At 41.0% G+C, this 21,963-nt stretch overlaps 2 protein-coding genes across 2 annotated transcripts in view; both read left to right on the top strand.

The window, feature by feature from the left end:
- Positions 1-20,265, top strand: part of LOC141441967 (uncharacterized) — a 67,366-nt gene extending 47,101 nt beyond the window's left edge. Inside the window, exons 12-16 of the mRNA XM_074106853.1 lie at positions 3,339-3,444; positions 3,818-3,919; positions 4,656-4,868; positions 5,475-5,755; positions 20,056-20,265. Of these exons, the coding sequence (XP_073962954.1) occupies positions 3,339-3,444; positions 3,818-3,919; positions 4,656-4,868; positions 5,475-5,755; positions 20,056-20,186 (833 nt within the window). The 3' untranslated portion in view covers positions 20,187-20,265. The remainder of the gene's footprint in view (positions 1-3,338; positions 3,445-3,817; positions 3,920-4,655; positions 4,869-5,474; positions 5,756-20,055) is intronic.
- On the top strand, positions 11,055-12,157 carry LOC141441629 (FUN14 domain-containing protein 1A-like). Its single transcript, XM_074106425.1, has one exon. The coding sequence runs from the start codon at positions 11,372-11,374 to the stop codon at positions 11,765-11,767; it is 396 nt and encodes a 131-aa protein (XP_073962526.1). The 5' UTR covers positions 11,055-11,371; the 3' UTR covers positions 11,768-12,157.
- Positions 20,266-21,963: the final 1,698 nt, after the last annotated feature.

Here is a 21,963-nt window from a genome sequence, read left to right as displayed (position 1 = left end):
TAAGTATATTGGCTCGTTTTCTAAATTTTATACATAGTTTTGAAGAAGTAAGAGTAACTGACGCTGCTTTACTTCAAGGCTTCCAATGAAATCCCTTTTTCAATGTGCCAGTGAAATTATACACACAGAGTTATTGACTGACTGAAAATATTTACCTTTCAGATAGTCTGACCTTTGGCGAGTATAATTTCACAAGTTTAGGTATACCGTCTTTGTCTCTAATAGGACAGTTATTGTTTTATCTTATTTGCTGTCTAGGACCCTTCACATATTTTTTTACGCATGATTCTCAATATCTGAAACAGACGAGATATATTTGGAATCTTTGCAAATATTGGGAAAAACCGTCGAATCCGACTTGAGGACGACCCGAATCTTATATTTGTCAAACAAAACTACTGTCCTGAAGGAGATAAAGCGTAGTGTCTGGGCCAGCTAATCCCTTTCTTCCCATTTTGTTTTATTTCATCGGCACTCGCCAACATCAGACACTTGTTGGGTTTTGTATCCTGAACGTTTCAAGTAGGGACCGAAATTTTGACGCCATTTTAATCGCGATATTCTTCAAATTGTATAATAGCCACTGTTTCTATTTGTAAAGGTTGACCAGAATACTGAATGGTATAAGTTTATTTTACGTGCAAACAAATTCTTGTCAATCTAGAATGCTCTGTTATTTATTGTATATGCCATAAGTCAAAAATGTATAACTTTTAACAATTGTTTGCTGGTGAAATAATTCAGTAAATGTCCTGTTGTATGTAGTAATGAACAAAATTGATATAGGGCTTTGGTAATTTTTCTAATATGGAACGTCTAATTATCTATCTATTCTTACTACTACATACAACCAGTGATTTACTCAAGTTTTGCACCTATAGTATGTTAATCGGAAGCTGTCTATGTCCACGTTCCACACACGCGCGTCGCAGCAATTGGCTCCATATAGACTACATTATTTATTTACTTTCATAACTCTTTTAACCAATTACGGCTGCGCCTAATATTAGACAAAACTTACTTTTGGGAAAAACTGGCTAAGTGCGAATCGGGTTCGCGCATCGAAAGGTACCGTATATATTTGAAGGCATCTATGAATATCTAGTGTTAGCAGAGCCCCTTTCCTAAGTAAATGTCCTAGGAGAAAAGGGGTCTTGGCAGACGGATAACAAGGTAATCCTAGTTTTTTTTGAGGCACGAAACCATATAGGTAACCTACCCAAAATATTCCTAACTTTCCATTTTAAGATAATGTTCAATCATGTTGTTTAAAACCGGCCAAGAGCGTGTCGGACACGCCCGAAATAGGGTTCCGTAGCCATTACGATAAAATTAAGTAATAGTTTTCAAACGATTTCCTATTTTGTACGGAATATTCCAAGTTTAGGTATATTTTATACCTTAGGCTGCTATTTACTCTTAAACTACTAATAATTCTCAAGGAAACTTTACCGTTATAGTTTTTCTTGTAAGTTTGATATACTTACTACAATCCTGAATTTTTCAATTTTTTTCACCCACCGGTTTAGATTTTAGTTCGCTCGATTTTAATGAAAATTTGCACTTTAAAGTTGAATATTTTGAAAACAAATCACTGAATCTAAAAATTGTTGTAGCAAGCAACCCCCTAATGGGTTTAAAAGACCTATCCAACGATACCCCACACTACACGATTGGATAAGAAAAAAAATCACCCCCACTTTACGTCTATGGGAGGTACTCTAAATATATATTTTTTGTTTTTTTTATTGTACCATTTTGTCGGCATAGTTTACATATATATTTATTCGTGCAAAATTACAGCTTTCTAGCATTGATAGTCCCTGAGCAAAGACGCGGACGGACAGACTGACAGACATGGCGAAACTATAAGGGTTCCGTTTTGGCCATTTTGGCTACGGAACCCTAAAAATGGAGAGGAATGTTCCATTTGCTAATTAATCCTTGCCCCGGCCCGAGGCCTCTCCCGGATTTGTTTAAGATTCCCGCTCGGGAACTAACTCGTCTAATTGTACCGGAGTTATTGTTTACGGCCACGACTTTGTTTCCTTTTAAATTACTTAATTAGTCGCTGAACAGAATAGACGCTCGTTTCTCTAACAGATTTTAATCATTGATCTTTCAAAGTTGGAAAGCCATCAGAGATCTGTTCGGTATTGATGACGTGAACATCGGGCTCGTTATAGTGAATCGACTATGTTACATTATATCGTTAAATAAACTGATTGAATCAATTTGAATAATGGGGAATGGATAAATATTTTTGAAACGTTTGGAACTTTTTTTATCTATAGGAATAACCTTTCTAATTAACAGAAAAAGTATCACATTTTTAAGTAGCATCAATTAATTAAAAAAAAATGAAAGAGTTTTCGTTACCGCCAAATTCAGAATAAAAAACATTAAAAAAGAATTTATGTGTCTTTGACTCGATCGTTTTGACAGGTGACACACTTTACCGGCTCGGATAATACCGACATGGAAATACCGACCCTGTTTTTCATCTACACACCCGTAGAAGCTCATGTCAGTTTCTATTCAGTATCTATTTTTTATTTATTTATTTTTTATTCTGGACTATGGAACAACCCGTAACCGACCGGACTGTCGTAATTTCGACGGTAAAGAAAACTCTTTATTTTTTTTAAATTAATTGATGCTACTTAAAAATCTGATATTTTGTTATATTAATTAGAAATGTTATTCCTATTGCTATTAAAAGTTTCAAGCGTTTCTAAATTTTTCAGACATTCCCCATTGTTCTGGATTTCGGGCAGTTTGATTGGAGCAATCTACATCGAAAAGAAAGACTAAAAAACGGCCCTAAAAACCTCCATCACCACGATTAATTGTTCCCCCGAGAAGCAATTGAGGCGCAGTGTCGGAATTAAATTGCGTTACATCGCGATGTCCGAACAAATGAACACAGGTCAAGCCTAAAATATTTGCACATATAAAATTAATTGTAGCTAAACAACTTTTTCGATTGTTCTTCTCAGTATACGTTTGTTCATTCATGTGCACCTCTTAATGGGCCCTCCATACCCACCCCATTTATTGAATAGATTTGGTAAACAGGGCCTGATTCAGGGGAGGGCATCCGGGGCTACAGCCCCGAAAGGCCTCTCACAATAGTTTAAAACAATCCAAATTTCGACGGGTCAGCATCTTTTCCGTTTACTTTTTGGCTTAGGGTCCTCCAAATTCTTGTTACCTCTAGACCTCTAAATCCAGCCCTCTTCCCTCGAAACATAATGGCGTTCGCCGTAATCGGTGTTATGGAACCAAGAGCTGGTCGCGTGTGTTGGTGGCAGCGTGTTGAGTGTGCGAGGTTGCAGGCGCGGGCGGCGAGCAGAAGGAGAAGGCGCCGGCCGCGCCCCCCAAGCGCGCCTCCCCCCACCACCTGCCCACCAGCGGTTTCCAGCCCTACCGCCCCGACGACCGGTTAGTACCCACTTCCCATACACTAACTTTATGTGCTTAAAACGCTACAGTTTTTTTTAAAGACGGGACTAGCTATACAATGCTCATGTGATAGATTCATTAAACGGATTCCGAGATTTATTATTCATAACTGACTTTAACTCCGTCTTTAGCTTGGCTGAAGTTGAAAATTACCTACCGGAAAAAATATATTATTCATTTATCTCTTCGTTTGATGGGGTGTGACTATATTTTTTATTGATATATGTCAAATACCCACTGAGTTGTGATATGTAAAGATGTCAGTGACGATTTCTAAGTATCATTACATTAATAACGTCGAACCCCGCAAGCGGGATTGGTGATCGTCCAGTGATGTGAGTTGTTCTGCCAGGTTATCGCACCCCGCGGCCGCGTCGTTTCCCCTGTTGGAGCCGTCCGCCTACGCGCCGTACGCGCATCCCGGCCTCTACTCCAGCGCCGCCCTGCAGTATAGGTATGTTAGAACATGGTCGTGGTATGCGTGCGTGTAATTGATTTTATTCTATTAATGACAAAAATTACAGCTACAGTATTTTAGTCCGTCACTGGAATTTTCTCTTTCTGTGCCCAATTTTGGTGGTATTTGGGAGATTGATGTTGAATGATTAAAGTTGGAATATTGAGCTACTTAATTATTGGAAATGGTGATAAAACAAAGGTACCGTAGCGTGGGAGATTTCCTGTTCAATCATACGCTATGCTCTTCGTACGGTAACTAAACTTCGTTTTTTTAGCATTAGAAAGAATGTAAGCGATCTTGATGTGTCTTTTTATTGAAAAACACTTTTGAAAACTAAGTCACAGCAAATATGTAACAATTAGCAAGAACATATGATCATTTACATGCTTTTCGTATCATAAGTAATCGTTACTGTTTTTTAGAAACTTTTTCCAGTAAAAAGACTCGTCAAGATTGGTTTACCCTTTTTCTAATCCTAAAAAAAAACGAAGTATACATATGGGTTTCGATGCACATGGGTGATGTTACCGAGACTGAGTTCGTTTGGAGGCTTGTCGACATCGAAATCCCACCTATTTTTTTTTTCTGTCAAATAGCATAGGATGGATGAGGATAGAGATGTCTAATGCGATCGCAAGCGCCCGCCCGTTAGACAATATAGCTGCCCTTTTTGAACATCGAATTTGAGTTCGGTTGTCGTCCGATGTTGAGTGTGGGTTGTCTATGTCAGGCTGGCGGCCGAGGAGCAGATGTACCTGGAGCGCGTGTTCCGCGGCGGCGTGGGCTGGCTGCCGCCGTACGCGCTGTACCCGCCCATCGCGCCGCACCTGCCGCTCGTGCCGCACACGCCGCCGCCGCACGCGCCGCACGCGCCGCACCACGCGCTGCACGACCCAGACAGGGACAGGGATCATGCGCTGCAGCGGGAGAGAGAAAGAGAACGGTGCGTACGCTTGCTTCGTTTACCACTGTTTTGCGGGAACTGACCAATTTTCAGGGGTAATAACTATTCTGTTTTCCTCGAGGTCTCCAAATGTCTTCATACCAGATTCAATCTAGTTTGGCGGTTTAAACGCGAAGTACAGAACGCATACACAGGCACACAGAATCACTTTCTCATTTTTAATAATCATAAAAGAACATTTTTCAGAGATTGGTTGTAATTGAGTTAGTCGTAAACCATCGTTGTCATATCTTATTTTGATACGTAATCTAAATGGTCCCAAACACGACTGAGTTTAAAAGTAGTATTTTTTTTATATAATATTATGTACATGGTAAATTAAATTTAAAAGCACATTTATGTACGGAAAGAATTCTGATAACTTTATTCTTTAAATTTTGTTTATGGGCATTTTGTGATCATGATGCTTATTTCGCATAAACCGCCGAAGGACGGATTCGTCGGAGTGATCAGGCCGTATGTTTCGTTTTGAAACCGCTCACGTCATAGAAAAACATTTAGGGATTTTCTACTTGAGAAAAACTGATAGTCGTGCCGCGTTCAGAAATGAATGGTTTTCTTATACGACGTCTTGTCAATTTCCAGAGAGCGCGAAAGAGAACGAGAGCAGCGAGAGAAAGAACAAAGAGAAAGAGAGCGACAACAGAGAGAGAAGGAGAGCCGGGCGCGCGAGGCGCTGCGCGACGAGCACCGCGCGCTGGCGGCGGCCGCGCTGCACGGGCACGCGCACGCACACGCGCACGCGCACGCGCACGGCGCGCATCTGCTGCCCCCGCCCGGCTACCTGCCGCGCGCGCTGCTGCCGCCGCCGCTGCTCTACCGGCCCTACCGCTACGCCGCGCCCGAGCCGCGCGCCGAGCCCGACGGTGAGCCCGAGCCGGCCAAGCCCGCCGCCGCGCCCGCGCCCGCGCCCGCGCCCGCTCCCGCCCCCGCGCCCGTCTGACCCGCGCCGCCCCGCCGCACGCAGTATTCGTCGCCCCGCCCGCGGTGCCTCCGCGTCATATAGTCGCGCTCCGCTCCGGCTTCCGATAGGTGTTCCATATTTTCAGATCGTTTTTTATTTCGCTCGCGTTTCGGGCGGACCGAGGTCCGCGACGTCGTGTAAATAGTATATTTAATAGGTAGATATGATACGGACAATACCTAACAAGTGAAAATATGATTTTATTGAAAATACATTCAATGGAATTAAGTCGTGCATGCTGCGCCGAAAGGCGGGTTGTTTTTATTTTTGTTGAGTCCCTCCCCCTCCCGCTTCCCGCGCATGTAGTTAGCGCTGTGTGCTGTTTGTTACGCAGGTGCGCGCTGCCCGCTGCCGGAGGACGCTCGACGCGGCATCGCCTGGCTCCTGGGTACACTTGAGAGTTGCCATTTGCACAGTTATTGGCATTGTAAAGGTGTAACTGCATGCTCGTGCAACATAAGCGCAAGCATGTAGCTATGTCGGTGTACTGCCGTTGCCGCGACCGTTGACACGAACCAACCACGAAAACCAACTGCTACCATAAAAGTAGGTTAGGATAGAACTGCGTCCCCCACAGAAACGAACTGCTATCAGAAAAGTAGGTTAGGTTAGGTTAGAACTGCGTCCCCTACAGAAACGAACTGCTACTAGAAAAGTAAGTTATGCCATGCAACATTTTGTGAAGAGTACTTTATGACAAACGATAGTTTGAGTAAAATATTTTGGGATGTGATACCTACTTTGGGAAAAGTTTTTTGCCCATACATTAGTAATCCACCTATATCAGTATTTACTGCCTGAGCAAAAAAAAGCTACGAATACAACTATATCAAGTCTAGAGGCTATACAGTCACCAGCATCATATCTGACACAACAAAGCGTGTCTAAATATCTGATATGACTCTATTTCTAGAACCGCTCGCCTCGGTCGTGTCAGATTTTTTTGCACGCTCCGCTGTAGCAGATATTAATGCAGGTGACAATTGAAAAACTTTCACATGTACGAGTAGACATGTGGAACAAATGAACTCTGTTATATCCACGATAAACATTAGTGTAGGTATTGGGACTTCCTGGCTATAGAAGGCTACGGGACACTGAATGAGGGCTATCGTTTTTTGTCTCACTAGATGGCGCACTGTCTCGTGAGGTTTTTAAGTATGGCTTTCAAAGTCTGTTATTACGGGCGTGAAAACAAAGTTTAGATTAAAATCATATTTAATACACCTTAAAACCGTACCATAAAAATATCGAGCATGCCACAGTGTTGCATAGTCCCTGTTTTGTTCGGAAAAAAGGGAGGACCGCTACACTAGCGCCTCTAGTGGCGAATTCATTCGCGATAGCCCTCATTGAAGAGAGTAATATGACCCACCACGTTTATCTACCACCGTCTGTAAGTTTTTTTGAACACATTAGACCAGTTTTCTTCTTTTAACAGGTACAGTCGAGTTCATAAACTTGTGAGCAAAAATTTGATTAAAAATATCTTAACACGCTTCTACGCCGTTAACAATAGAGTCGTGTTCAGACATTTTTGATAAAATTTTTGCTCACAAGTTTGTGACCTCGACTGTATTTACACAACGTGTCTCGCGACTCTGGTTAATTTAGAGTAGAGCTCTTTCTCAGGAATGTTTTAATATTGAAAATTGTCTATTATACCAATATAAAAAAAAAAAATGTATGTTCTGAAGTATTCAATCGTAAATCAGTCATTTCTCGGTTGCCGCGCAATGAGCTTTTTGTTGGAAGGCTCGGAAGCATTTTAGCCAACAATAAGGCAGTACGTTTGCGCGGGTAAAACTTGAGCAGCCATTGCTCAAACGTTCCCGCGCTATTGCGGCGCACCACACGCCACCGCGTCACCACACCACCTTATAGTTTACTTACGTTGGTTCTTAGTGCTTACGTTCGGTATAGTTCGGCATTTGTTAACACTCGTGTGCGGACGAAGATTGCCGATGTAACAACGTTCTATTCATCTTTGTCCAGAAGATAGAGACACGTGTATTATTATTAAAGTTGATGAGATTTCCAGATACTGACCATAGCCCTTTTCCAGGCATAGTGCATATAGCGACTACATAAATGTACACAAATATTCGACCTTGCTATATTTACAATATGGTATAAAATCAATTGAAATCGTCTAAAGTATTGTTCGTTTTTAAATGAATCCCTCATAGGTTAACAATACAGGGTGGAAAGTTGAGATGGGGCAGCAAGGGCAGCTACTAGATCCCTTGCTGCTACGCGAAAATGCTCTTAGGAGACCTTTACTAACTTTTTGAGTGATAACAATCGGCATTCACAGATTTTTGATAAAATGTACAGTCAGCGAGAAAATCGACAGTTTTGACTTTTTTTTAATGCCAATCGGTCCCATTTCTATCAAGGATTAAAACACTCTTTGAGACCAACTAAGGTTAGAGTACTAGAACACCCACATATCAAAGAAAAAGGGTACTAATTTGCAAAGTGAAACTTTCGCATGTTGTTTTTTTACGAATATGAATCCTTTATGCTTAAAGAAAATTAAACAGTATGTAGACAACTAAAATCTGAACATTTTAACTACAGTTAGTGTCTTAAAGCAGTATTGCTGCCCCATCTCAAACTTTCCACCCTGTATAAAACTGTGATCCATTTTGTGGTAGCGTATCTAAATTCGCGGGGCCTGGAAAGGGGTTAAATTGACAAAACTAAACACGAAAATGGCTATAAAATAAATGTTTGTTATGAACCTTCTGAAGGAAAAATCGACTCGCTTAACCGCTGATCGAATTTTGACGCCTCATGTCAATTAAACAGAATGTCTGATTAGCATAACACAAAAGTGGGGATAGTTTTAAGCGTCTGGTTCCGATGGAAGTAAGAAAATCAAAACGTTTTGCTGGTACGAAGTGTGAAAAGATCGTTGAAGAATCTCTTCTTCAATCAAATAGAAGTCCAGTAACGGGGTTAGAGTCATTTCGTCTAAAAAGCATCTGGTCTAAGTAGCGAGTGGTCTAAGAAGCAACTGGTCTAAGTAGCGAGTGGTCTAAAAATTGAATTCTATACTTAACTAAAAGTTGACAGAGCTCCGCTTCGCAGAGCGGCTGTTCCGCGTGGCTGAGGCGCTTTGCGCCTTAATGCAACTCGAACTATTACTAGGTAGTAAGAATTATTATTCGTAGAACCTAACCTACTGCTTTTTCGAGTATCTGACATAACTTGTGTCACATAAGGCTTCATATCCACCAAAGATTTGCGAGGATGCGATGCGAGAGATGGTTTGTTATGAACTAATAGAAACGCCTCATACCTGTCCTCGCCTAGTGGAAACAGCTGTCCTGAGCGAGGATAGGAAAATTAAGCGGTTCTATAAGTAGGTTCATGAGAAACACATTCTTCGCGTCGCATCCTCGCACATCTCTCTGGTGGAAACGCAGCCTAAACAGGTTAGGACCAGTTGCTTTTTAGACCAAAGGCCGTATTGCCTAACGTTTGTGACGCTCGCGATCGGATCGCAATCAAATGACAGTTTTTGTATGGCAATAAGGCCTCTGTTGCTATGCAGACCTGCGGTCTTGTCACATTGAACCACAATCGTTTTCAACACTTATTTCTGTCACCCGGTATAAGACGAGTGTAGAAAAAGGTGGTGAATGCGATTGCGAACATCAGCAGACAATACGGGCTCTGGTTGCTTCTTACACCATTTGGTACTCTGACCAGCTGCTGCTTTTTTACCCGACTGCCCGAAGGAGGGTTATGTTTTTCGAGCGTATGTATGTCCATTTCTTTGGTCCTCGCTGCAGCCTAAACGGCTTGACGGATTTTAAAATATGTGGTATCATTGGATTCGTCATAACTGTCGGAGTGACATAGGCTATATAATATTTCAATATGGCGTCTGCAAAAAAAAATATGGAGGAGGAATGAAAAAAAAAATTGTATTGTAACAATTATGGGTATCAAATGAAAGCTAATAATTAGTCCATTCTAAATATATATGGGTATTTCTAAATATACATTAATATCAAAAAAACTGTAAAATAAAACTAAGAAGAAAAAAGTAAGAAAATAAGTCTAGTGGTCTAGAACTCTGTCAAAAAGCTCATTTAAGGTTAAACAGTCGGGACCCATTACCAAGATTTTTTGAGCTGGTTACGATTTGAATGGGTCCCGACCGTTGAACCTTAAATGAGCTTCTTGACAGAGTTACAAAGTGACACTATACCACTAGTAGCTCTGTAGGCTCATGAGTCTGTCTCTTACATTTTTAACCTCCATGGCTCCGGTATTTTGAAAAAATAATTAAAAAATTAAATCAACAAAAAAATCTATATTATTGAACTTGCGCACAAAATTTTACTACAATCGATTGATAAAAATGAACTCTGTAGAGATAGCGATGAATTTTGTCAAAATTTAGTTGTGCTGAAAAATATTTAGAACTTATTTCCGTTGTAAATTAATTAAATCCCAATGGAATATTGTCCATTATGAATAAGAACAAAAATTATTTTTTTTCGGTCTAATATCGAATTTAAAAAAATTACCATGCGACAAGATTTTAGTAGTTTTATTTATAGAGGTATTTCAAATTGATATTTTTTTCTGCTTTGACATATAAATTTCGAGTTGCCCATTTTCCATTTGCACCGAATGACAGTAATATTAAATGATATTGTAACGGATAACTTACGTCTTAAACCGAGTTTAGTTCGACATGTTTCGGGCTATTTCGTAGCCCTTCTTCTCAGGAGCAAAAAGCAAATAATATCATTTTTGCTGAAGTTGAAACAAAGACGCTTCCTGCTCGCTCGTCAATCATTTTATTTGTCGCAAATTCTCAGGGGTTCATACGACTCTCACAGACAGTCTGAACTGTGACTTTCTTGACTGAACCTGAACAAGAGGGTCCCTTTCTTTAAGCTGGCAAAACATGTCTTCGCGGACACTCAAAGATAAATCGCAAACAACCAAAAATTTTGTTAGGCCTGCAAACTGCAAGCTTTGGATTATTAAAAATATCAGGCCAGCTGCAGTGACAAGCGATAGATAAAATAAGATAAGATAATGATTTATTTTCCAAAGCTTTATACTACTACTCGAATTAAATTTTCTATTAACTTAATACCCATCTAGGTTGGTACCTACTTTTCTAATATCGTTAATTCATATTCAACACAAATTACTATTTCCGAAGTTGTGATTTCATCTTGATTTCATACAACGGCTCCCGAATTCAAACTATTTATATCTACATCTACTTACCCTTTATGGAGTTTAATGAACTATAGACTATAGTATTTATACCTTTTTCTCCAAGTCTCGTCTCAAATCCTCTTTGAAACATTCTTTGATGACACTGTCACTCCTGACATCAATCAAAACCGCATCAAAACAGACCGACCATTAAATAAAACGAACAAACAAGTAAAACAGCAACATCGCTGTAACATCCCCACCGCCGCAAACGCAAACAATTCTGTACCTGAAGTATCCCCCCCTCAGCAGGCGATGCCTCATGTCCAGGCCCATCCCGGACTTGCGACACATCTCCAAGCTCGACGGTCCCGAGTCCGACCGGCCCAAGGACAAGTCCTACTTCGACGTCACGCTAGAGAAGATCTCGCGGAACAGACCTAGCAGGAACCTGGTGCTCGGGACGGCCACCGGCTGGCTGGCCGGGGCCGGCGCCGTCAAGGTCGGGAAGATAGCGGCCTTCGGTCTGGGGGGGGGCATCCTCCTGCTGCACTTCGCCTGCGAGTGGGGCTACATCCACGTCAACTGGGAGCGCGTCAAGGAGGCCGGCCGCCAGACACAGGATCTGGTGGACGCCGTCTTCTGGTTCGTCCGCAAGAACAGCTGCTACTCGGTCGGCTTTGTCGGCGGATTCTTCTTCGGGATCGCGTCCGCGTAGGCACAATTGGAATGAACGCAGGGTCCCGGGTTCGAGTCCCATCGGATTGTGGCGGTATAAATCAGTTTTGAAGCTGGAAATTTGTCTAGGGTTTTAGGTGTAGCTTGATATTGCTGCGGTATTAGGAATAAAGTTTTTGCTATTGTTTTACAACTGCCATTTTTATTAAATATAATATATAATGAAGGAAAATTTACAAATTTATTAATATATCTACAAAGCTTACCCAAGTAGGCGGTAGGTACTTATCATATCAACCATCGCTTCGGTATGAGATTACCACCAATGTCTGAATAAACAATATGGATTAATAGCTCGCTACACTAAGCTGCAACGATCAAGAAGAAATGAAACAACTCACGAAAAATACTACATACTCGATTTACTCGATCCTGCTTCCCACTACTTAATATTATAAATGCGAAATTTTGTACGTATTTTTGTTTGTTACTTCATCACGTCTAAACCATTGAACCGATTTAGATGAAATTGAGTCCCGGAGAAGGACAGTTTAGTTTTTATCCCGGAAAATTGCATAATTCCCGCGGGATACTCGCGGGAGAGTCGCAGGTAACGGCTAGTCACCTAATAAATTCGTAATTATTACTGAAAATTGCGAAAGCTTAAATATGGCATATTGACAGAACAATACTGTGATAGGGAAAGTCACCACACCAGTTCCAAAGTATAACAACAAAGCGTCCTTATGGACGACCTTCCTGGTCATCTGATACGACCCTACCTGTGTCACATTTTTACATAAAATGCTTGTACATGGCAAGTTAGTATGAAGTTGTTTAGTTCGTCTTTTATCCGTTTTCCGTTCTTTTATTGACCTCTAGCGGAGCCGATTTGGCAACAGCCTCTTTTCTGCACGAAGGTGCCTCTGCGTGATCTAGGAAATAGGGAGTGGCCTTAGGTGTTTCGGTAGATGTTTAAAATCCAAATAAGTCACGTCTTAAATCGAGTTTAGCTTGCCATGTTTCGGGCTAATTCGTAGCCTTTGTTCTTGAAGCAACGCGACTCGGCGGCTGCTGCAACACGCGCACTGCGGCGCCGCCAACACTCATCGAAGAAGGGCTACGAATTAGCCCGAAATTAGAAACTCGACGTAATCCGGATTTATTTCATTAAACATGAGCGATTCTCACGGTAGTTCAATACTCTCGATGTTATTGATAACTTTTATTTTACTATACTTGAAGCATGAGTTAAAACAACTCGTAGATAAGTTATCGAAATGACAAAGTAAGTATAACTAAATCAATGAAATACATGAGCTACACAATGGCAATGGAAAGATGGCGCTAATAGACTACAGGTGGGGCCCAGCGTTCCGAGCAGTTTGCGTGAACACCAAATACGTATTTACTAAATAAATAAATACCATGGGACACGACACCAATTGACCTAGTCCCACAGTAAGCATAGCTTGTGTTACGGGTACTAGGCAACATCTACTATACTAATTAATCGGCTAATTGCACCGAGGTGCAGTCGTTTCGGAGTGGCCAAGGTGATCAAAAATATTATCGAAACATGAACAATAGGTACCTACCTTAATAATAGAGTGCTGTGCATGTGCCGATATTTTTGACCCTTGGCCGCTCCGAAATATCTGATAGCGACTGTAGGTAGGTACATGATTATATGGCAGATATGTTTGAAACTTATGACGATAGCAAAGAAAGGATTATGTATTCGAAGCAGTGCATTGCGGCGAACGAGACGACACGCGAGCACGGCCGTCCCTGCAGCCGCTCGTGGAGGACAAAGTATAAAAAGTTGCCGAAAAAATAAGAATCAACGACATCTTTTATGTATGTATGTCTGTCCTAAGAAGTGTGAAGTGAAAGTACAGACAGAGGTACCTAGAGCACTTCAAGAGCCGTCTGAATCACCCCCATGTGTGTTCTGCGATTTTTCATAGTTTATGCTTAATATGGTAGGTAAAATAATTGAAAAAAAGTTAGTGAAATAAGGAAGTTTTTTAGGATAATTTAAATTAACTGTGATTTATTTGAATGGTCAATATGTGTAACTCCAGTAAACCCCGAACTTAACTTAAACGATTTAAACCTCGTTGTTATCTTGTACCTAGTCCAAAAAAGTCTACAAAAAATAAAAATACAAAAAGCTAGTCGTGACTCGTGTTCACTGTGGTGAACACAGTAAATTTAAGGGTCTCTGGACTTTCACTTCGTATGACTACTTTCCGGGACACACTATCGGCGCCAGTGGAACCTGGATAACTAATTATTAAAAAAGCCACAAATAACTCATTTGATCGTATATAGGTACTTTTGTGGAGCCAAGATAATGGCTGATCATCTATAGCTGTTGATTTTTTTATAGCTTTAAATAGTAGGTACCTAGGTACCTTCAGTCAAATATGTGGTCTACCACCCTAAAGTTGATAATCGTTTGCACGTCATAAAACAATAATGCCAATAGACGTGTCTGTCAACTTGAAAGTTCGACTTTAGCGACATATTCATTTGATAAGAACTTGTTTAAAAACTGATAGACCACTTATTTGGCTGATAGTACCAAAGCTAAGAGAGGTGTGCGAAACAAAAGAACACCAATTCCTAGATTACTTATTTCATTTTTCTATCCTCCCACAGCACAGCGTTGTAGGTACGAGTACGAACAATTACGTATTGGTTGTTTTTTTTCTCGCACACTGTTCACCTCTGCTTGTACCAATTTCTAGAATAGCTGTGATGCATGCACGCATCGGTCATGATAATACAGTCACGTCTTGCAAAGATATTTACAAAAAATTGGCACCTTATTATAAACCAATACGGCAATGTCTCATGGATCGAGTTGAATCTCACCTAATCTCACGTGTAGTTGCGGCCTCGTCTCAGCAATTACCTATAATGTTTTTTGCGAAAAAACTGACTTACGAAATGTTACTCCACTACAATGTGGCTAAATCCTGCTGCCAGCATAGATTACACACTAGTAGAACACAAATTTTTAAAAATCTCCCGTGGGATTAGGAAGGCAGGGGGTCGAGCTCAATCTCACGACAATTTCACTATTCGTACAATCTACAGAATCGACAGCGATCTACAGAATAGATGTACTTACCTATTTATTTTGCCAGCGTTACCTTAGTGTAAGTATTCGGTTACAAAATACGTCTCGATCGCGTTCGCGTTAAAATCTCAATTTGTATAGAAACACGAACATCGCAACCGTTCCTCTAGAGGCGCTGTTCGTGTTTCCATACAAATTGAGATTTTAACGCGAACGCGATCGAGACGGATTTTGTTACCGAAAACTTACATTAAGGGTAGGTACAGCTCATAGGGGTTATTGCAGACTTTTTTTTTGATTCGACTGGATGGCAAACGAGCAAGTGGGTCTCCTGATGGTAAGAGATCACCACCGCCCATAAACATCTGCAACACCAGGGGTATTGCAAATGCGTTGCCAACCTAGAGGCCTAAGATGGAATACCTCAAGTGCCAGTAATTTCATCGGCTGTCTTACTCTCCACGCCGAAACATAACAGTGCAAGCACTGCTGCTTCACGGCAGACTGTGGTTCAAAAATGATACTTAACATTTTACGAGTAAGTACCTATCTTACTATTAATAGCAGGGGATGCAAACAAGTGACGACATCGATTCTGGAAGGAAATATTCAAACAGTAGAACTAATAACATGAGGAAATAGATATAATGTATGAAATATGATATTACTAAGTGCGGGTAGTTCGAGATACGAGTGCCGTACTGTTTGTGGTCAAGTGCGGGTAGTTCGAAGGACTCGCGCTGCTAGGCAGACTTGACACCCCACACTTCAGTCTACTCGTGACAAGTTCCTGTTTGTGGTATTTTGACTATGAGGAATAGATATCATAGTCAGACGACGAGAGAGACTAGTGAGTGGTAGAGAACCTGGTTAAGAAGCTTGCGGTTTCTGGTTCGATTCCGGTCGGGGCAGATATTTGTAAAGTATGAAAAATACGAATCTTTGTGCACGTCTTGGCTGTTTAACATGTAGGTAAGTATTTAAAGTACGGTGGGCGCCGCGGTGTCATTTCAGCTCCGCCGTATAGCGTCCCACAATGGCAACGAGGGAACTCGTGTGGTTTTAAGTGGGCATCCCCCTCGTGGGCCCTGTTTCCCCGATCAGGGGGGGCTACTACGAAATTCAAGAATCTTAGTTCGTATCGTGTCGTCCCTCTCACTCTAGTAAAATATCTAATATAAGCGTCGGCGGGACAGCAAGATACAAAGCTCAAATTTTGAACTTCGCAGTTAAGGGGGCCCAATAGCTCACTAGTTTTTGCCCGCGACTTCGTCCGCGTGGAATTCGATTATCGCGCGCTGTTTCCTCGGGAACGTGCATTTTTCCGGAATAAAAAGTAGCCTATGTCACTCTCTGGCCCATAAACTATCTCTATGCCAAAAATTACGTCGATCCGTTGCTCCGTTGCGGCGTGAAAGAAGGACAAACATACAAACACACACTTTCACATGCATAATATTAGTATGGATTTTCCGTGGATTTTCCATACCATAAAAAAAACTTCCCGATTCCTAGAAAGCTGATATTTGGTATGGAGCCTAGAATTTATAAAGAGCTGAAAAATACAGAAATCTTTTTATATACAGTGCCCTTAGTGTAAGTTATCGGTTACAAAATACGTCTCGATCGCGTTCGCGTTAAAATCTCAATTTGTATAGAAACACGAACATCGCAAACGTTCCGCTAGAGGCGCTGTTCGTGTTTCCATATAAATTGAGATTTTAACGCGAACGCGATCGAGACGTATTTTGTAACCGAAAACTTACACTAGGGGCACAGCAGGGCTACTACGAAACTCGAAACTCGAAGTTCGTGTCGTGCGGTCCCTCTCGATCTCGTATTAAATAGGATTTAAGGTAGTTTCCCTCCAGGGCCCGACTTATATTTCCACACTGTATATATATTTATATATTTGATAGGGCTAAAACGAGCAAGCGGACCACCTGATGGAAAGCAATCACTGCCGCCGATGGACATCCATAACATAGGTAAGATTCGAGTTACCAACGAATGCGCTTATCTAAAACTTCACCCTCCCACCACCAAAAAGGGAGGGGGGACGGTTCTGTATATAAAATTAGTACAACTAGGGTAGGGCGCTCCTCGAGTATTCCTGGAAAACTGAAATTTCGTATGCTGGCTGAGAATAAATGCTGGCTTACACATTGCCAGTAAAGTTTGCCACGAAACGTTTAACTAACATGAGTGATAATGAATACCGAACTTTAGGACAAAAGACTTCAAAATCAAAGAAAGGGTGAGCAAAGAAATTCTTTTAGTCCATTGTTATGGATCTCCGCAAAGTAACGCCTCATCATCATCATCATCCCAGCCTATATACGTCCCACTGCTGGGCACAGGCCTCCTCTAAGAGCAAGAGGACCTTACTTTTCTTTTTGCTGATTAAATCTATTGGACATGTTGAAACAAACCTGCGAAGCGATTCAATGATTCGTGCTAAGTTCTCAATCCGCACTGGGCCCGCGTGGGAACTATGGCCCAAGCCCTCTTGTTCTTAGAAGTAACGCCTAATTCAAAAAATTATACAAAAGACTTCTTTAAAAATTCTACAAGTTTTTTTTAAATTATTCCCGAATATTTCAGCAGATGGTTGGGTTGGTTTTGCTGAACACCCCTGTAAATGTCTTTCAGGATTCGTGGATGACAAAGTTTCCTTACATATCCAAAATCGTGACAAGGTACCATTAGCCAAATATGTGGTCTACCACCCTAAAGTTGATAATCGTTTGCATGTCATAAAACAATAATGCCAATAGACGTGTCTGTCAAATTGAAAGTTGGACTTTAGCGACATATTCATTTGATAGCAACTTGTTTAAAAACTGATAGACCACTTATTTGACTGATGGTACCATGATGGTCTATCAATTCTTAAACAAGTTCCTATCAAATGAACATGTCGCTAAAGTCGAACTTTCAAGATGATAGACACATCTCGTCTATTGGCATTATTTTTTTGTTACATGCAAACGATTATCATAGTCTGGTAGTAGACCACTTATTAGGGTACCTATTCTAAATCAGTGATCTTGAATCAAAAATTCAGATGAAAAATCTATACATATTTTTTTTATTATACCTACTTAGCGGTACAAAATTACCCATTACTATGCACACATTTGAGGGCCAGATTTTTTGCCGCCCAGTATATTATGAGAAGGTCCATTCTTGCCCCATTCCTGTATCTTATTTATGTAAATGACCTTACTTATATATGGTAAGCTAAAAGTCGGGTACTTATAGTTATGTTTGCTGACGACACGAATTTACTGTTCAAGGTTAGTAGAAAAGATACCGACTTCATTGAGCCCAATGAAACCCTGTCCGTGATATCCGCATGGTTTGCTGCCAATCATTTGTTACTAAATCCTAAGAAAACTAAATGTATTAAATTCTCGTTGATAAATTCATCTAACTCGAATTCAGTTTCTAATATAAAGTTAAATGGTCAAACTATTGAATTTGTAAAATCAACAGTATTTTTAGGAATGTGGGAATAACGCTCGATTCTAAACTACAGTGGGGACCTCACGTCACAGCAATCGCGGGTAGATTGAGCTCTGCTGCTTTTGCAGTTTGGAAAATACGGCAGCTAACCGATGTGGCGACGGCACAGTTGGTGTATTTTGCTTACTTTAATAGCATTATTTCGTACGGCCTTATTTTAATGGGTATCGCAAACATTGAGTCAATTTTTATCTTACAAAAGAGAGCAATTAGAGCAATTTATAATTTGAAGACGCGTGAATCTTTAAGATCTTTTTATTAAGGAAACAGGTATCCTAACCCTGCCGTCGCTTTATGTTTTTGAAATAATCATGTATGTTAGGAAGAACATATGTGATTTTCCCACTAACGTCGATAAGCCAAAGGCTACTAGAAACACAGGTTCCATCTTACAGACTGGCTAAAACCAAAAAGTCGTTGCTGGGAAAATGCATACGATTTATAATAAAATTCCAAAAAATATTATACTTAAATGAAATGGATACAAAATTCAGATCTATTGTCAAGAAGACATTAATATCAAAGGCGTATTATAAAGTTTATGATTATATCATGGACAGAGATATTTGGAAATAATTCCGATCCGCATTAGCGATCCCTTCAAATAGCGAACCTACTGTGTTAAAAATAAAGTTGTGTTAAATACTTGTGATGTACTTACATATACATATATCATTTAATAATATTGTAAATCTAAAAAAAAAATATACCTCGTTGAGTTTCTTGCCGGATTCTTCTCAGCATAGGTTTTTCCGAACCGGTGGTAGATTTTTTTGACATTCATAAGTGCTTGTTATAGCCTAAATTGAATAAAGATATTTTGACTTTGACTTTGACTTTGAAGGAGGCAAAAGAGCAAGTATTCAGTCAAACTAAGATCAGAACCTACTGAAATATACCGGGATAATTTAAAGACATCCTGTAAACATTTAGGAAACAGTAAGTTTTTACGTGGGTAGCTAACTAACTTCGTTTCAATCTTCTAATAGATACAGACAACAGCTTCACACACAACAGACTAAGGTAAGTCTAGCGCTTGTAGTGGCTTGTAGCACGCAACTCCTCTCCTTTTATGCATGCCGTTTAATTTCTCGTCAAAATATGCATTTGTCGGTCGGAGAGCGGCGGAGCACCATTATAGGCTAAGAGAGGCGTATTGGGGTGGATTTCAAAAAGTAGGACAATGCTAACCGTACAATGAAACTCCCTGGAATAACGACTCACTTGATGAAAAGATCCTTTGTAACATGAACATTTTCATACTATTTTGAACTACCAAGTCCAGTATTTACCGATCCTAATGTGGCCAATTTTTGAACTCCACCTTTCGGTGAACCCGTAAATACTAGTGTTAATAAAACACTGAAGTAACGTCCTATATATATTCAATATATTCAATTAATTTATTTCAGGCATAAAACCCATAATTTGTTAGTATTACAGTACACTTACATGCTAGAATTAGTATTTACATGGCACAATCATTAATCGATTTACAGGAATTAAATTTTAAATTAAATAATATTATAAAATTCACTAACAAAGTCAAATTAATTAATCAATATATGATGACCAAATTTAGTTTAACTCTTGGTTTTCAAACTTCAAGAAAGAGAAATTGTTCAACGTTTTTGTTTAACACGTGGCGTTACTTACTTATGAAGAGTTTCCTTTATATTTGAATATACTCAAGTCAGTGTTTCCCGCAGGCAAGCCGAGCGCGCCGACGCCGCCACCGGAGCCCCTGCAACCCGCGCCGCCCCGACCGCGCCGCCCCCGACCGCGCCGGACCCCGCCCCCAAACCGCTCGAACCCTTTAAACAAGACGATCATTTTCTAGATAAACCCGTATTCATCCCCTCCAAGCCAGTTTCCCACTCGCCGAAGATCTCACCGTCGTCCATCCCCAACCCCAGCCCGAGCGTGGCCGCCAAGCCCGCGAGCGCCGCCCTCGGCCACGGCCACGGCCACGGCCTCGGCCACGGCCACGGCCACGAGCCCTACCCCGGCTACCCGTACCTGTACTCCATCCCCGGGTACTCGGCCTTTCAGCCCGTCTCCTACCAAGGCGTGCCGCCGCCGCCGCCCCTGCAGCAGAATCAGCACTCGGCTCAAGCACCGACTGATTTCTCATTCCCGTCAACCCCTAAAGAAAACACTGAAGAGAAAACTGAGGCGAAACCAGATGAACCTCCTAAAGAGCCTCTCCTGCCTCCCGCGATACCGCCACCAAAGCAGCAGGACTTCGAGGAACACTTCACGCCTGAAATCGTCCCAGCCGCGTCTAGCTCTGATAAAACCCAATCGACTGAAGCTAAAATGAGTATCACTTCTTTGGCTCAAGGTTCCGGAGCGACCGTGACCATTCCGGCTCATAACTCCACGAACGATTCTAAAAAGAAAACACCTGAAAGATTCAGCCTCAAAACTAGTATACCTATCAGCAAGATAGATATGAAATGTGTCAGTAATCCACCGGATGCAATATTTCAGAATGCTATGTGCAAGAAACCTCCAGTACCTTTCAATCCGGCTTTTCAGAATGCGAAGGACAACATTAGGGTTGAGATACAGAGTAATATCGTTATAAAAAATGCACTGAAAGAATCTGAAGTTACAATAGAACCGCCTACCTCCAATAACAATGTTACGCATACGAGTAATAATAGTATCAGCACGCTACTGAATGCAGCGGAAACTATTAACAAAACAGAGAATCAGTTCTGGAAGCCCGACTCTAAGCCCGATACACCCAGCGAAATTAAAGAGCCTCCAGTATCCACACCGCAAGCCCCACTCCCTCCACCCAAACCCATATTCAATCCAGTAAATACGGAACCTAATAAATTAAACTTTACGAACAAACCCCCCGACGGGTCTTTCGGCGAGCAGAAAAACCAGATTCTGTTCATTCAAAACAAAAACCCATCGAATCCTAAAATGTTGCTGACCATCCAGCAACAGAATCCACAGGTGTTGCTGCAGAGGACCAACTTCGAGTCAAAAAACCTGCAAGCTCCTTCACGACTGTCCGGTCAAATAAAGAAATGTAAAGAAGAGCACATCAGCGAGAACGGCACTTCGTCCAAAGTGGTGGCGCTGAAGCGGCTGCACCAGGAAAACTGCGACGAGAACGATTTCGAAAATTTGATCACAGAGAACCAGATATATGGTAACAAGATAGTCGTGAAGGAGAAGTCGGTAACACTGCAAGAGCAAGACATGAAGAAGAGTAAAGATAAGACCCCGCAGGAAACAAAAAACGTTGTTTTACAACCTAATTTTTTATATTTGAGTAACGTGCAGTTTCCAGCTAACTTAATGATGATAAAAAATAATAAAATGAGTCAAACTGCTGATGCCAAAGCGAACAAAACTGCAAATGAAAACAAGTCAAACGATGCCACTACTACGAACAATGGCGGTGACAGTGCTAATGCCACAACGGTGAAGGCGCAAAATGTGACTGTCAGTAAAGAAATCCACGTACTCAAATCGAGTAACAATGTATTGCAAACGTTAGCAAACAAAACTAATAAAACCGATATTGTTTTTCAAACTTCCAATCAAAAGGTGATAATGAATCCGCAAATAGTGTATCAAGTGCCGATGCTTGT

The sequence above is a fragment of the Choristoneura fumiferana genome, chromosome 24 (genome assembly GCF_025370935.1).
Source record: "Choristoneura fumiferana chromosome 24, NRCan_CFum_1, whole genome shotgun sequence".
In the NCBI taxonomy this organism is placed as follows: Eukaryota; Metazoa; Arthropoda; class Insecta; order Lepidoptera; family Tortricidae; genus Choristoneura; species Choristoneura fumiferana.
Note: the sequence above shows the minus strand (reverse complement) of the source record. Positions and strands in the feature narration are given on the sequence as shown.